The sequence below is a fragment of the Enhydra lutris genome, unplaced genomic scaffold (assembly GCF_002288905.1).
Source record: "Enhydra lutris kenyoni isolate GAN:26980312 unplaced genomic scaffold, ASM228890v2 scaffoldscaffold12, whole genome shotgun sequence".
Lineage (NCBI taxonomy): Eukaryota > Metazoa > Chordata > Mammalia > Carnivora > Mustelidae > Enhydra > Enhydra lutris.
The window spans coordinates 74,072,669-74,089,124 of record NW_019154096.1 but is presented as its reverse complement, the minus strand read 5'-3'; the positions used below and the strand labels follow the sequence as shown (position 1 = coordinate 74,089,124).

Genomic DNA, 16,456 nt, shown 5'->3' with positions numbered 1-16,456 from the left:
GCGGGGACACCAGGATCGGATCCCCATGAAGCGGTCGTGGCTGAGGAGGCTCCAAGTGCAGACCTGAGTGTCCTTTCCCACCTGCTCCGGACATCTGGGACTCTGGCTGCATTTCCTCTGCCCCCCATCGGACACGCGTCCGTGAGGATGGGAGCCCCACGTGCTGCCCTCTGCTTTCCAAACCGCCTTGTGGGTTCTGGGAGCTGAGGACCCATTCGATGGGCTCTGGGGTCGCTGGCTAAGCATGTCGCACGGTGCACTTTATCTCCGATCTCTCTGAGGGCTCCGTGGATCTCGTGGTCCTTTCCAGGTGCTCATTCCAGTGTCAGCCGCCAGAACAGCTGGTGCTGGCCCAGAGAGTCCCGGCAATGGCCTTCAGGCCCCAGAAGCTCCCAGCTGGGTTCTACCTGCGAGGCCTGGCCTGTGTTTTTCGGCCCCAGAGCAGCAGAGAAGGCCTTGGTGCAAATCCGTGCCGCTTGGCAGGCCCTCCAACCCCCAGCCTGTCGTCAGAGCGTACTTGGCCAGGTCCTTGGCCAGGCGGGCAGGGGGCAGGGGTGAACCCGAGCCGGTGGAGCTCGTGACTGTCATCCGCAGTCCTGGCCGACCCAGCGCAGGTGTTGGAGGGCTGCGGTCTGGGGATGGTCAGCAAGATCCGGTCAGTTGTCGGGCCTCTGCCTGCTGGCCAGACATGTTCACCGGGGCCACTCCGCTCTGGGCTGAAACGGCAAAATCAAAAAAGCCTCTGGGTTGACAAGCAACAGAGACCAACTCAGGTCTTCAAAACCGAGGCAGAGTTCTGTTGGGAGCGCGTCCGTGGCGTTTCACACAATGTCTGGAAAGGCAGAAAATGGGTCTCGGGCCCCACAGGGTCATGTCGTTGCAGGGGATCATTTTGCTCCTCACTCACTCTGCTCAGGGAAGCCTGTCCCGTTCATCACTCACTCTGCTCAGGGAAGCTTGTCCCGTTCAGCCAGCGGCAGCCCACTCAGACTGTGTCACCTGGCAAAGGAGCAGCTCCTGGGAAACCCTCCTGTTCAGATAAGGTGGCTTTAAGGTTGGTTGACTGAAGAGCTGCCAGTGGCCTCCCTGGGGACCTCCCTTTCCTCCTTCCGGATCCATGGGGCCATGGACTTGTTTTGCCCTGGACCATCAGCCACTTGCAGCAGAACTCCAGCAGCACGGCCTGGTGCCATCTGTGTTTTCCACTGAATGTGTCTGGTTCACCACGTCTCACGTGCAGCTGCAGCTGTAGGTAACACCGGGCCCGGGGACAGCCGTCGGAGCTGGCCTAGAGCTGGGGCACTGGTTCCTGATGGCGAGCGCGTCCCTGCTTGTGCAGAGGCGAGCCTCAAACCAGTAAGTAATTGACACCAGGGGAGCCAGCGTTGCCCTGCAGAGTTAATGCTGGACGAGTTGTTGAGAGGAATGTGCTGATAGGGTTGTGTGTGTGTGTGTGTGTGTGTGTGTGTGTGTGTGTGTGTGTGTGATGTGTCCAACGGCAGCTGGAATTGTGAAATAGACAAGATTGCAGAAAGGGAGTAGTCGCTTTGACCCGGGGGCCACCAGGACCCCCAGCTCGTCAGCAAATATTTCCTCGGGCTCTGTGGGGTCCCTGGGACTGTGTGAGGTGGCTCGTGTCGTTCCTCAGTGTGGCCCATGGTTATGCTTGGCTCTGTCTCCCTGGCCGTAAAATGGGAAGAAGAGTAACCCCGTGGGCTTCTGAATGTCAGTCTTGGGGTTTGAGCCATGTCTAGTGATTGCTACTCTAGCTTTTGGGCACAGACCTCAGTTTTTAGTCCATTCTCATTAAAGATTCATCGTGCCCTGGCTTTCCTCCCCGGGTTTCTCTAGATCCCCCTGGCTGCAGAGGAGATGGGGCAACCCCTCCAGGCCCCCCATTTCCCACAGTCCCTTGAAAGGTTATCTTCAGTAACACGTCGGTTGCATCCTAGTAGACAAAAAATGACTCCAGTTGTTAGAAGCACTGAGATGCGTCGGTTAACGTGAGGCAAGATGGAACGTCTGTCTACAGCTTCCCCTGGCTGGCATGTCCAAGGCTCTTGGGGGAACCTCCGCCCCAGCTTCTGTGAGGCTGTAGCGACAGCAGGTGCTGGGTGGGATGTGGCTTGAATTTCGCTGGGTTCTCTGGTGTGCAGGTAGACGGGAACTTCCTGGGACTGAGGGAGCGAGCACGGCACGGTCCCTTTGTCCATAGAATGAACCTCGGCTGGGCTTTCTCTCATCCTCCGTACTGGGGTTTCGTGCCGCCCCTACACCTCGTGCAGGACACACGGGAGTCTTGCCCCCTCCCACCACCCACGCAGCCATCCCCGCTCAGCATCCGTCCCCAGCACAACCCCGTGTGCCTCTCCCTTGCCAGCTTTCCTATATAGGGCTTGCGGCCCAGAGCTGAGCCCGGGGCTTCATCTGGGAGCCCCTGGCCCTCGCGGACAAGCCTCAGCTGCATTCTGCCCGCCCGGCCTGAATGAGGGCAAAGGCTGCGTTTCGCCCAAGAGGAGGCGACCTAAGCCAGGGAGGGGGGCGATCGCTAGGCAACCTGGAGCTTGTTACCCAGGTAACAGGATCTATGCACTGATGCTGCGGACGGACATTTCTGTGATGAGGCCCCTCAGCCTCTCCAGATGTCTTGGATGGCCCTAGAAGCCTGCCTCGTGCCTGCCCGGCATTTTCCTCTGTGGCTCCTTTTTAATTAACAACTTGGATTTCTTACCATGATCACGAACTCCGCGAACACGGTCTGATGAACACCCTTGCCGGTACCTTTGGAGTCAGGTCAGGGTGTTCTACACCCTGTGGGAGGAATAGCCTGGGACAGGCCGGTGAGTCTGGCCCCTAGTCCAAGACCACCAGTCCCATGGGAGTCCGACCTGGGCTTGGCAACAGCGGTGGGGAGGACTGAAAGAACCTGATGGAAGAAGACGGGCCCGTCGGGATTTGGTCAAAATCTCACCCTTTTCTTGGCCAAAAGGAAGGGCAGAGGTAGGACCTTCAATGTGTGCACATCAAGTTGACACGAGCTGCCCCCCGCCTTCAGCTGTACTCCAGGGGCCACTTCCCGCGCTGTGCCCCAGGGTCCTCATTCTACTAAAGGGGCTGGGCACGGTGAGAGGAGAGGCTGTAGGCCACCATGTGAATTACTGCCCCTCACTTCCCTCTGCAGAGTTGGGGGTAAAAGCCGGTCTCCAGGGGTCCTGATTCACGATGGCACCCTTGGTCTTTGGGGAAACCTCCATTCGTACACACCCACCTTGACCTCTTGTGGAGCCCGCCTGCCAATTAGGCCAAGAAGAACACTAGCAGAGGGCTTACCAGCCCCCCGACAAACAGCTTTGGTGCCCCAATCCCCACCTGCCGTGGGGGACAGAGGCTGGTGAGGATATGGGGGAGGGGTCCCCCGTTTTCTCACCTGGTACAGAGGACGTGGGGGCTCGGCTTCACTTGGATGTCCTGCTTCGGGGCCCAAGGCTCTGGGTTAGCAGTAGTTTTGTTGCCGCTCAGAGGCTGGGAGGGACTGATCCCTCGTGAGTCCCAGCTTGGGACTAGAGGAAAAAACTCCCATGGGGTGCGGGAGCCATGACCTGTCCATCTGGTTTCATTTTGTATCCCCTAATGTTTGTTTGGAAGGTGCTGGAGTGGGGAGGGGTTGGGGGCAGCCCCTGCGGGTCCAGCGCATGCTGGGATCAGGTGTGTTGGAAACAGATGTCCTTGGCCCGAGTTCCACATGGTGATGGGCTTAACTGCACGGTGGTTCCTGTTCGCTGTACTTGACATTGCTCACGGAGACCCAGGTCTCCCTCAGAATCCGCTCAGGCAGACCCAGCAGACAGATGTTCCCCCGCCCCGGTCTCCTCGGCTTGTCCCAGAATCTTCCCCAGTGACTCCAAAGGAGCCTGTGGTCTATGAGCCCAGGGGAACCCGGGTGGCTTTGTGGGTTTGTGGTCCACCCAGGGAGTAGGGAGGAAGCCCTGGGGTCCTGCAGACCTGATGGATGTGGGTACAGGGGGGCACTGTCCCCCAGTGTGGGACAGGCCACTGTGCCCGCCTACCCAGTCACCCTCCCATCCTCACAGGTATCCGCCCCCAGATCATGAACGGCCCCCTGCACCCCCGCCCCCTGGTGGCGCTGCTCGATGGCAGAGACTGCACTGTGGAGATGCCCATCCTGAAGGACCTGGCCACGGTGGCCTTCTGTGACGCACAGTCCACTCAAGAGATCCACGAGAAGGTGGGCCCCACCCCCACCCTCAGATGCCACCTCCCTGTCCGCCCTCCCCCTCTGCTGTCACCCACAGTCTCCGGCAGAGCCCAAAGCACAGCCCCGGGCCACTCACCTGGGGAGCGATCACACCCACGCTGCACCCTCTGTGAGGGGTGCAAGGGGGGGGCGTGGGGGGGGCTCCAGCCTTGCTCTGCTCGCCCCGTCTCAGGTTCTCAATGAAGCTGTTGGCGCCATGATGTACCACACCATCACCCTCACCAGGGAGGACCTGGAGAAGTTCAAGGCCCTGAGAGTGATCGTGCGGATAGGCAGCGGCTACGACAACGTTGACATCAAGGCCGCTGGCGAGCTCGGTGAGTGCGTGGGGCCGGGAGCAGCTGTTCAGAGGGAGCCTTGTTGGGTGCCCCCCCACCCCAAAAACACGGGCGGGAGCGCGCCTGCTGGACCCCAGGACCCCACCCGGTGCCAGCGCTGGCTGGGCCAGGCTGTCTCACGTGGGAAGGACAGAAGCCAGATGAGCTAGGGGCCTGTCCCTGCAGCGGGGACCCCGTGAGTGGCCACAGGTCAGTGCTGGCTGGTCGGGACCCATCACCCGGAAATGCCAGAGCTGGGCGCACAGCGCGGGGCTCAGAGGTGGGGTGTCGGGCATTCCTAGGTCTCGAGTCCTGGCATAGAGCCGTCCACCCAGAAACCTGCCCAGGTCGGCACCGACGCCGGTGAAGTAGAGCCCAGCACCTCCCGCCCAGCTCTTGTCAGATGGGGCAGGGTCTCCACAGAAAAGCAGGGGCAGCAGGTGGACCCCCACAGGCAGTTTCTCAGAGGTGGGGCCGCGGCCCTCTTTGTGGCCCCCGTCCCTGTCCCAGCCCCTGCTGGGACTGCTGTGGGCTCTGCGTGTAAGGAGAGTTCACAGAGTGTGGACAGCAAGCGGCCCTCGGCTGGCCTGCTCGCCTTGCGAGGGCCCAGGGTCCTCCCACATCAGCTCCTCTTCTCACTGTCCTTGTCACGTTTGCGATGTGCCGGATCCATGCCCGGGTGCATGGGCCTGTGCTCCACCCACCTCCAGGGGCCACTAGCAAATGTCTAAGAACTCAGGCCTCTGCGGTCTGACAAGCTGTGGCCGTGCTGACACCCCGGTGGCCCTGTGGGCCCTGTCCCTCCCCGCCCCGCTGAGGACCCGGTGGATCCCAGCATCAAGCGTTTATGGCCTCTGCTTCCTCCTCCATGGTCCTGGCCTGGGGTGTTGAGTGATGTTTCCCCGTGTCCTCAAGTGGTTCGTTCCCCCACTTGAATTGGGGGTGGGAGCTGGGGAGAGGGAGCCTGGCCGGTGCCGAGTCTCGTGCTTCTTCATGGTGGCGCTCGGGCACTCTGAGCCTGGGATGTGGCAGTGGGGTCACCCCATAGGTGAACCCCAAAGGAAGAGGCAAGAGGTGGTCGTTCCCCAACAGATGCCTTTTTCCCCGCCCCCATCCTGGAAGTGGGGGGCTGTGTGGCAAGGGGCTTGGAAGATCCTCCCTACAGCAAAGCAAAAATGGGCGGCATCAGAATCCAGACTCGTTATGGGGCCTGAGGGAAGCGACGGCTTCCTGTGTTGGCCCCAGCACTTGCTTCCGACCTCGGCGCGCCCCTGAGCCTGCCTTGGTTGCAACAAAGAAACTTGGGTGATAGGAGTCCTCGGAAGCATGTCTAGCATTACCTCAAATTTTCCATCTTTCCCGGGCACCAACAAGAATGTTTTTGTTTGGAAACAAATGTTCTTTGTGCTCTTTGTAGAGCTGCCATCCCAAGTTCAGACGGCGACGGAGAGTATAGTTGAACCCACAGAGCGGGGCGGGGGGTCCTCAGACGTGCTTCCCTGCACCCGCCCCGGCGTCCGTGTGTCCGCCCCTCGCCGCCCAGGCTCGGGTGAGGTGGTCGCATTGAGTTCCCTTGTCGGGAAGCAGCCACTTCTTTCCCGGGAGACATGGAAGGTCTCCTGAGCGAAACTTGCCATCCCTCCACTTGCACGTGCTCCCCACGCAGCCGGCCTGGGCCAGGAGGGGGACCTCATTTCCCTAAAACCAAAGGTTCCCCTCTCCCCAGGCCCCGTGGCTGCCCTTGACAAGGGGCTCCGGGTGGAGGAGACCATGTTCCCGGGGCCCTGCAGTTCTGAACAGCGGACAAGGATGTCGGCTGTGGGGTTTCCATTGATCCTGGTGCATGTGGAATTTGGAGAAGGGACATGGGCCTCTGTCCTGTCTCCAAATTGCACTGCACACAGCACTCTGTCCCCAAACCTTGTGCAAATGAGGACAGTGGCTGTAAGTGCTGCTTGTGTCTGGGGCCTGCAGAAGGACGCTTCCTTCTCAGTGCTCACGGGAGCCTTTGCATGAAGACATTGGGCCAGACTGGATGCTCAGAGTGGAGAGCGGGGCGAGCTCAGGAAACAGCTGTGTCCCCTGCCCGGAGCAGTTAGAGGGATCCAGCCCGTCTGTAGGGGATCCCCAAGAACCAGGGAGCGGGGCGGGGGGCTGAGGAGCAGGGGGAGCTGGGAGGTTGCTGGAGGCCTCTGAGCTTGTGAGCCTCTCTTGGGCTCCTTTATCTGGCTTCCACTTCAGCAGGGGGACAGCCAAGAGTGAAACCATTGATGGGAAAAGCAGCTCAGCCACTGGGCTCGGGCCTTGGGGTGAGGCGGCCGTGACCCTTGCCCCACAGAAGGTAGAAGCTTCTCATCTTGGCCTTTGGAGGCGCCCTGGCCTGAAGAATGGTTTAGAAATCATCAGGGCTTTGGGGTGTCAGAGGAAGGTGCCCATGGCCCTTGGGGCAGGACGGTCCCTACTGGTGCCCATAGCCTCTCCTCCAGTTTTTGGTCTCTGCAGCCAAGGAGCGACATGTCAGAGTTCAGGGGTGCAGGCTGAGCAGTGTCCCCCTGTGCCCCCCCAGGGAGTGGGCAGGTGCGGTGCTCTGTGTCACATGGACCCGCATGGGGACCCCCTCCTCCGGCACATCCCCTCCAGTCTCGGCTCCCAGGGCACAGCTGGTCCCAGGCCCGGGTCGTTGTCTGGGCAGTGGCCAAGGGTCCACACTCTGCTCCTCCACTGTCAGGACCCTCTTGCTGGGCTCGGGCCACACCACCTCAGGTTCCTCAGAGGACTCGAAACCATCACAAATGCGAAACGATTTCCATGAACCCTGGCTTCTGGAGCAGTCCAAGTTCTAAGCTTGCCTGTTTCCTATGCAGTAGCCTCCTTTGTGGCTGTTTGCAGAACAGACTTCTAGCTCCTGGAAATTCCGGCAGCCTGGATCTCAGTCACGTTTTCCCCCCAGCAGGTGGCTGGGGCCAGATGGGACCAGGTGGGACGCTCACGCGGGTTTTCACTCTCTGAGCTGTCTGTCCCCCTCAGGGCATCACTGAGACCCTGGACCTCTGGGCCACCCTTGTGGAGAGGTCACACAGCTGCTAGAATGGGGTGCTCAGCACAGAGGGTCCTGTGGTCCTCTTTTCCCTTCCGTGGAGTCACCGTGGCTCAGGTGCTCTTGTCCCCACTGGCGGGCTTAAGAAGAAAGAGGAAGGCAGGGCTGCCTTCTTGGGGGCCCTGTCCCATGTGTTCCTTGGGTCCCAAACCTGGGATTCAAAGGCGGTTTTCTGAGCTGGTCTGACAGGCTGCCTGGATACCTGTGTCCCCAGAAAGCTGCTTGTCTGGCAGACTTCGCATTCTTCCCCAGACATCCTCTACCGAGAAAGGTCAGTGCCTGGCTCTGCCGGCCCGAGCCGTGGGCTGATTCTTCAGTAGCCTCTCGGCCGCAGGCCCTCCCCTGTCCGCCCGGCCCCACCACCAGGCCTGGGGCTGAATTCAGGCATCTGCTCTGTCCTGGCTGGGCCTGGGGCCCACATTGAGGGGGAGGTGCTGGTTCCTGCTTCATCTCGCCCTATTTCAAAACAAGTATTAACATTTCATCCCACGGGAAGGAGTCAGGTCGGCTCTCACGAGGGGCTCTGCGGCTCAGCTCCTGCTACTCCACAGCGGACACGGGCAGGTTTCTAGCCTCTGGGCTCGCCCCTTCCAGCTGCCCACCGCTCGCTTCCCAGAAGCACAGGGTGTAGGAGCAAAGGGCGGGTGGGACAGGTGAGTGCGGGCCGGGGCTGCGGCAGGGCTGGGACGGGTGTGGGGGCTGGAGGCCTCTGAGCATCGGAGCCTGACCTGCCCGCGGCTGAAGGGCCAGCTCCGCCTCCCCGGCCCTCAGCTGGGCGCATGGGGTGCCCCGGAGCTCCGCCTCCACCGGGGGTCCTCACGCGGGGCCTGGCCCTGTCCTCTCCAGGCATTGCCGTGTGCAACATCCCGTCGGCGGCCGTGGAGGAGACGGCGGACTCCACCATCTGCCACATTCTCAACCTGTACCGGCGGAACACGTGGCTGTACCAGGCGCTGCGGGAAGGCACGCGGGTCCAGAGCGTCGAGCAGATCCGGGAGGTGGCCTCGGGAGCGGCGCGCATCCGCGGGGAGACGCTGGGCCTCATCGGCTTCGGTACGTGCTGCTGCCGAGCCCCGAGCCCCCTCCGGCCGGCCCCGGGAGCTGGGTCTTCAGGGCTGGGCGGGGAGCGGGCGGCGCGGGGGGCGGTCTCCGGCTGGGCGACGGGTGGGGGCCGTGTGCCCGCAGATGGCCCCGGGCGGGGGCTGCTGGAGTCGCCCTGCAGAGAAACCAGCCGGCTTGGGGCTCGAAGCGGGGCTGGTGGCTGAGCCTAGACCTGGGCCGGGGGCAAGGCCCAGCCCCTGGAGGCCCTCAGATGCCAGCCCAGGGTGGCAGCAGGGAGTCCCTGAAGGAGTCTGAGCCGGAAGGTGGCACGGTCTGGCCGTCCGCTTAGAAAGCCCGCTGGGGATGGAGGCAGGGAAAGGCTTCCCAGGAGCCCGCTGGTGGCCCTGTGAGCATCTTGCACGGGTCACCAAGGACAAGGTGAGCTGTGACAGGAAGCAGCCTGATGACCTGGTGTTGACAACACAGGGGCTCCAGTGGGCCACAGTGCCCACAGGGGGCCTTGTTTTTCTCCTTTAGCTCAGCGCCCCCGCTCGGCCATTCCATGACCTTGAGGAAGTTCGCTGACCTTTCTGCCTCAGTGTCGCAGTCTGTACATCAGGAAGGGCTTGAGCTGTGGGACTGCCCCTCGGGATTCAGAAGCACGTGGGGTGGGTCTCAGGTCCTTCCCAGGCTGTCACTCAACCCCGCGTTCAGAGCTCTGTTTCCCGAAAACCAAGGGTCAGGGCGCCTGGGATGGGAGCTGGGTTTCTTTGGCGCGCGTGCACCTCACTCCCCAGGGTGAGTTAAAGACCCCAGGTGTCAGGTGACCTCGCTCACGAAGGCGATCTTGCACAGGGTTTACGAAGGCGTCCCCACTTTGTCTTTCTTGAGGGGCCGCAGCAGAGGAAAGGCGGAGGCGCCGTGGGAGGGCTGCAGCGCCCTCTGCTGGCGCCCGCTGGGCCTCCCGTTGCTCTGCGCGTGGCTCCAGGGGACGGTTCTCAGGACGGCGCCGGCCTTCTGAGACCCCGCGTGGCTGAGCCTTCGTCGGCTTTTGCATTCGCGGGGTGTGAGCCCCGTTTACCCGAGACTGTCAGCCGGCACCATCTCAGCCCCCGCTCCCCGTGTACTCTGTTGGCGCAGCCGCCTCGCCGCCTTTCGGGTCTGTCTAGAGCCTTCCAGAGGTGTAGGCCGGACTCCGATGGGAAGGAGCCTGGCCGGAGGCTGCCCGGTGCCTCCCCCCAAGAGCTGTCACTTGCCGGAGGCTTCGTCCGCTGAGAAGCCACAGCAGCAGGATCCGGAGTCGGGGCGCGGCCCGGCCCCGAGCGTGGCCCTAGCACGGGATGGTGGGGGGACGGGGCTCGGGCACGGCCAGTCGGGGCAACTCGATACATGCAGACATTGATACATGGAGACGGAGTTAAGTCATTCGGTGTCGGAGAAACTTAGGGAAACCTCCTGGCTAACGGGGACGCCAGCGAGAAGATGAGGGCTGGGGACTAAGGAAGAGCAAAGGCTGGAAAACCACGCGGGGCCCCGGCAGCCCCCGCCGGAGAGCCCCGTCTCCAGGCCGAGTGCGTTAGGCCGTGGGAGTGAGGCGGGCATTCTCGTGTGGGCCGGGGCCGTGGCGCCGCGGGCCCCATACTTCGGGGCCGACGGGGCTGTTCGTCCCCCGCCCTCTCTGCTCTGCCCGCCTCCCGGCTGGGCTGCGCAGCTGCGGTCCCTGAACCCGAGCTCGGACGCCGAGGAGGGCGGGCGGGAGGGGTGAGCGGGCTCTGGTGCCCCCGTGGCCGGCCTCCCGCAGAGCGACCTCCGGCCTGCGCCGCCAGCCCAGGCTGCCCTGCCCTGCTCGGCGGGAGCCCAGCAGGAGTGGGAGACAGTCCGCCTCCACGTTGCCCTCACGTGGGCTTCCTGTTTGAGAAGCGACACCTGCCCTGCGTCGTCCTCCTTCCCCTGCACCACTGAGCGGTGGTTTCATCCGAAGACGGATTGTGTGTGCTTCCCGGAGGAGGCCGCCCGGGCGAAAACAGCTCTGGGAGGCAGGAGGCGCTGGCTCTGGGGTTCCATGGGGGTTCCGTGGGTTTGTAAGGACGAGCAACTGGGAGTCAGGGAGGCTGTTAGGTGGTGTGGGTTACTGACCCGCTTGAGGGGGCCTGAGGCTCCCCCCGCAGGTCAGAACCAGCCGACACACGGGAGAATTAGCCGGGCGGTCTGTGGCTCCCGCTCCCCGTCAGAGTGAGTCCCGGTGCCTCTTTGCGCTCAGGACCCTCTGCAGGGGTCCGTTTTGACCCACCCCCACCCCCACCCCGGCCTTCATGAGCAAACCGACTGTTCTCTGTCACTGCCCTCGCTGTCTCGGGAAAGGAAGCTTGGCTTAAGGCTGCTGCGGACCGAGGAACATCTGGCAGAGCGAAATCTGAGTGGGAGACTACGGGGTTGGCTGGCGCTGGGGGAGGGACACGTGGCATTCACCAGAACATTCTCTCTAGCTGTGCTGACGTTTGAAAATGTCCATCGTGGGAACCTGAACACACACGCCCCCCAGTGCAGACAGCGGGCCCCTGCACGGCTCACCCAGGAAGCCGAGGAGACCTGCTGGCCGAGCGTGTCCCCAGGCTTCAGGCACGCCGCTCCCCTGGCTGGCGGTCCCGCTGCCGGCGGGGACAGCTCGAGCCCACGTGGAGCGCCGAGCGGTGGCCGGCAGGACAGTGGACTCGCTCACCTGGATGCTTGCTCTCTCTCCGCACAGGTCGCACGGGGCAGGCGGTTGCTGTTCGAGCCAAGGCCTTTGGATTCAGCGTCATCTTTTATGACCCCTACTTGCAGGATGGGGTCGAGCGGTCCCTGGGCGTGCAGAGGGTCTACACCCTGCAGGACTTACTGTATCAGAGCGACTGCGTCTCCTTGCACTGTAATCTCAACGAGCATAACCACCACCTCATCAATGACTTTACTATAAAGCAGGTAACTGGACATAGATACTCTCAGCCCCTGGAGACTTCCATCAAAGCAGAAGGGGTGGGGTGGGGTGGGAAGTAGTCCGTGGACACATGCGTGAAAAGGAAAGACCATCCCCCAGGACATCAATGAGGGGCCAGACAAGGCCCCAGCACGGGATGGGCCACATGGAGCTGGGACAGACAGGGGCCGGCCCAGGACCCAGCAAGGACCTGTCTCAGGCGGGTTTGGCCTCCAAGAAACAACAGGCGGGTGACAGGCCCCAACTCCAGCCTTCCCGCCTTATGGTGCTCTCTGAGGATACAGAGAAACCGACCCAGCTGTCACCAACACCCCACAGCCCCCTTCCCCGACCTGCCGCGCACACACACCCGACAGCCAAGGCAGCCAGAGCCCTCGGGCCGCGCCGGCCTCTTTCAGCCTCCGGGCCGGTGCCTCCCGCGTGGCGGCGTCTGACGACCTTCCTTTCGTCCCGCAGATGAGGCAAGGGGCGTTCCTCGTGAACGCGGCCCGCGGCGGGCTGGTGGATGAGAAGGCCTTAGCCCAAGCCCTCAAGGAAGGCAGGATACGAGGGGCAGCCCTCGACGTGCACGAATCGGAGCCTTTCAGGTGGGTGCGCCGGGCTGCCGGCCTCGCGCCGGGACCCCGGGGCCTGCTGCTGCCCTGAGCGCCCCCCCACACTGGGACTGCGGGGCACGTCCCCAGAGCAAGGGCCTGACGGTCTCTGTTCTGAGGACGGTGCTGTACTTTGCGTGAGTGTAAAAGCTCCAGAGGGTCCCGGGGGGGCATCAGAAAGTGTCTCAAAGAAAGAACCGTGTGTGAGTCTAGAGCGGAGTGGGCTTTGTCTGTCCCCGGGACCGTGCACCCCACTGACACGTGGGCCCTGCCAGTCCTCCGGGGAGCCTTTATCCTGACACTCGTTTCAGCAGTTTCGATCACTACGTTCTTAAATTCCCAGCCTTTAGGAAACGTAGTACCCCCCGTTCCTCCATGCAGGCAAGCTGGCCAGTAGGCCGCTTGGCCGCGAGCTCTCTCTTGATGAGCGGGGTAGGGCGCGACACTCTTCTCATTTGCTATTTGTGTGCATTTATCTAGCTTTGCTCAGGGTCCCTTGAAAGACGCACCGAATCTCATCTGTACGCCCCACACAGCTTGGTACAGTGAGCAAGCCTCGCTGGAGATGCGGGAGGCGGCCGCCACCGAGATCCGCCGGGCAATCACAGGTGAGCCGGAGCCCTGCGGCTCAGCCGCCCCAGGCCTGATAAGGCGCGCTGGGGGTTACAGAGGCCTGCTGCTACGGGCACAGGAGGTTTTAGGGATCAAGTCGATTACATATGGAAGGAGCTGGGCCCAGTTCATCCAGGCTTTGCACTCGACTTCGGAGCAAATGGGTTCCTTTTCAACCAGTCAGCGTTAAACATGCAAAGTGGAGGGAGTTGGGCATGGGGGGCAGGGGCTCCTTTCTGTTCCAGAGGGTGGAGTGGGCGGGAGTGAAGAGCTCAGGGCTCAGGCCCCACGATTGCACCTTTTCTGAAAATTATAGGGCTGGCCCTCATTCTGGAGTGGGAGACTTTACACTCGGGTTTCCATAGTTCAAACATTATAGGGGGTTCCCCCAGCAGCAACTACTGTGATCTCTCCCTGTGACCTTGAAAAAATACATCTGGTTAACTTTAATCATCATATTCCAGGTCGCATCCCCGAAAGCTTAAGAAACTGTGTGAACAAGGAATTCTTTGTCACAACAGCTCCCTGGTCAGTGATAGATCAGCAAGCAATCCATCCAGAGCTCAACGGCGCCACATACAGGTGAGGAGCGGAATGGCACTGACCTAGGCTGGAGCCCCCTTGCCCCTCCTCTGGGGAGAGTGGGGCAGAGAGGCGGAAACCACCGCAGAGACCTCCCCGCCTGAGTCTGTGCAGTCCTTGCATTCTTTCCGATGCCCTGTTTGTGTGGAGCAAACACCGCTCTCGGGACACACCTAGAATTGGGGTTCCTATTTATGAAAGGAGTGGGAATGGGCATGCACCCCCGCAGGCTCTGAACACTGTGAGGAAGGACTGGTGCATTCCAAGCCACTTCAAAGGCAGAGGGCGTCTGGGTGAGAAGGTACCATAAAGATTTTCAGGGGGAAGGGCTTGTTGATGAATCTGTTTTCTAATTTGAATTCTTCTGGCCCAGAGCCCACAGAGCCCCTGGAAGGGAGCAGGGTTTCACTGGCGATCGTTTCCCATGGTTCAGTCCCCCCACCGTGGCTGGGCTCACAGGGAAATCAGTGTTCTGCTTTTATAAAAGAGCTGCAGCCTTGAATTCCAGAAGGAAACTTCTGTCTTGCTTACTGTAGCCCACAGTTGCCCGTTCCCAGGCGGTATTCACTTACCGGGCTGGAGCTTTGTCCCCTGGGGCCCGGCCGTGGCCCCGTGCGATGCGTCTCGGCGGCCCTGGCCTCCACCAGCACTCCCAGCCCTAACAGCCGAAGATGGCTCCAGCCGCCGCCTCACACCCCGCAGTGAAGCACCGCTCTACCATGGCGGCCGGGGAAGTGCAACTAGTGTAGGGAGGACCTATAGGTGAAGGCTCAGACTCTGAGGAAGTTACACAGTTTTCCTCCTGGGTCTCGTGGCCTTCTCTGCATTTCAGTTTGCCATGTTCTGTTAATGTCCCACCCGTACCATTGCTTGAACCGGCCTCTGTCCCAGGGTCATGTTCCTGATTGTTGGCAGCCTGTCCTTTAAAGGCCACATCTTAATTCTTCCCTTTGACAGACCGAGACTCCCCGACCCCTTGGAATACAACATATGCTTGAAGGCCTGGAGCTCCCCCAAGTCGCAGAGGGTCCTTGATTTCTGACCAGCCAGTGAGCGGCTGTGTCAGGCTGTAGGTTGGGAAGCCATGGGTCAAGGATTTGAGAATGTTGAGAATCAGTCTTTTAATTCTAAAGCACCTGCCTCCTACGTCTGTTTTATCCTAGGAATGTTTCAGTACACTGACTCGAATTTGTGTTAAGAACCACATGCTCTGTGGGTGGCTTAATGCCTCGTGTCCTTGCACACACAGCAGCTTGTGTGCCCGCGATGGAAGAGGAGTCTGCGCTGGCTCCCCTCTTCCGCTGCTGCTGCGTCCCATTTCACATCTCTGGTCACGAGACCACGCGGCTAAGTCGCCTAGGGAGCCCCATTTTGTCAGAGTACTTCATCCTGTCGGGAAATCATTAGAAGTATTGACATAATGAATGAATGCTAAGGCAGTCAGACAACTTGGGAAGTGTTTTTGTACCAGACATTTCCCAAATGCAATACAGGGTCTATGGACAGAATTAACACAGGCTATTCCCACTGTGTGAAAAGCGAAAGTCTGTGGCAGTGTTTGGATGGGACTATAGATTTTGTTGAATTAAGGATCATCGTTTTTTCATGTAGATTTCTCCTTACTTTGCCGGTAAAGTGACAATCTAATTTTTTTAAAAAAAGTAGCCAGAGCCAAGAGCTCAGCTCCTCCTGCTCCCGACCTAACTGGCCCTTTCTCTGTGTGCTCCTCAGATACCCACCAGGCATTGTCGGGGTGGCCCCGGGCGGACTTCCTGCAGCCATGGAGGGCATCATCCCCGGCGGCATCCCGGTGACTCACAACCTCCCCACAGTGGCACACCCTTCCCAAGCTCCCTCTCCCAACCAGCCTACAAAACACGGGGACAATAGAGAGCACCCCAATGAGCAATAGCAGAGAATGACGGTCATCATTCAGAAAACCTGGGACCAAGAGACAGTGAAAAATAGATGAACTAAGGAAAGGACTTTGACCGTCTTTTTAACGGATTCCGGACATATGCATCATTGACGCTGCAGTGTTAGGAGAGCAAGAAGCCGAGGTGTGGGAAGGCTGGAGCTGTCGTCTGGTGACGGAAGCGCTGAAAGACTAGGACGTGATTTATTAACGACCAACTTCTGTTATTGTGTGTTACGTTCTTCATCTGTGCATCCAATCACAAAGAATAAATAGATCCTTTTCCTTTATCAGCCCCTTGGGCACAGCAGGTCCTGAACACCTTGCTCTAGAATGTTGCATCAGGAGTTCCAAACGTCAAAATAAAAAAATACTAAGAGGAAATCCCCCTCCTGTGACTCTAGTCCCTTCAGTCCATGGGGGCTGGTGACCTCTTTTGCTGAGAGGAAGATTAAATTACTTCAGAGAAGGGGGAGAAAACTGTGCCCGTTAGACCGCCGCGAGCGTACAAGCTCCTGTACAGAAGTCTCTCTCCCATCTGAACTGCATACTGAGCGGGCGAGTTGGTTGTGAATTCAGTAATACCCTCTTGACGATGCAAAAAAAGGAAAAAAAGAAAAAAAAAGAAAGTATTAAGTTTCACAAGCTGTTTGTACTCAAATATATTTTCTCAGTTTCAGATCCTCAGCTATTTTATTGAGTGGAAAGTCTTGAGCTGAAAGAGTTCAAGAAAAATAATGTTGCATTTCCTTATGTCTCAGGAAACACTTTTTATGGTAACTTGTCAGATTGTCTATGAACAAACCCACTTTTTTAGACATTGATAAATCTTCTTTTCTTCACGTGATATTTTATACAAGAACACTTCAGGTGTGTTACTAGATGTGACTGATTTTAACAAATCCTGTTAGATTTGTATCAACTAGTTACATGTTATATTCATAGTCTTTTGTGAATCATCGCCTTTTTGTTTAAAAGATGGCCTATTTTGAGCCTTTGTATAGGTACATTCCTGTTTTTGTGACAAAAAAAAAAAAAAAAAAAAA

The 16,456-nt window shown here is 59.6% G+C and overlaps 1 protein-coding gene across 3 annotated transcripts in view; it reads left to right on the top strand.

Moving 5' to 3' along the window:
- Positions 1-16,456, top strand: part of LOC111145392 (C-terminal binding protein 2) — a 153,746-nt gene extending 137,290 nt beyond the window's left edge. For all 3 annotated transcript variants that reach the window (XM_022500265.1, XM_022500266.1, XM_022500264.1), the window contains 8 exons: positions 4,092-4,246; positions 4,449-4,593; positions 8,537-8,743; positions 11,478-11,692; positions 12,165-12,295; positions 12,782-12,909; positions 13,378-13,495; positions 15,227-16,456. In XM_022500265.1, the coding sequence (XP_022355973.1) occupies positions 4,092-4,246; positions 4,449-4,593; positions 8,537-8,743; positions 11,478-11,692; positions 12,165-12,295; positions 12,782-12,909; positions 13,378-13,495; positions 15,227-15,407 (1,280 nt within the window). In that variant the 3' untranslated portion in view covers positions 15,408-16,456. The remainder of the gene's footprint in view (positions 1-4,091; positions 4,247-4,448; positions 4,594-8,536; positions 8,744-11,477; positions 11,693-12,164; positions 12,296-12,781; positions 12,910-13,377; positions 13,496-15,226) is intronic.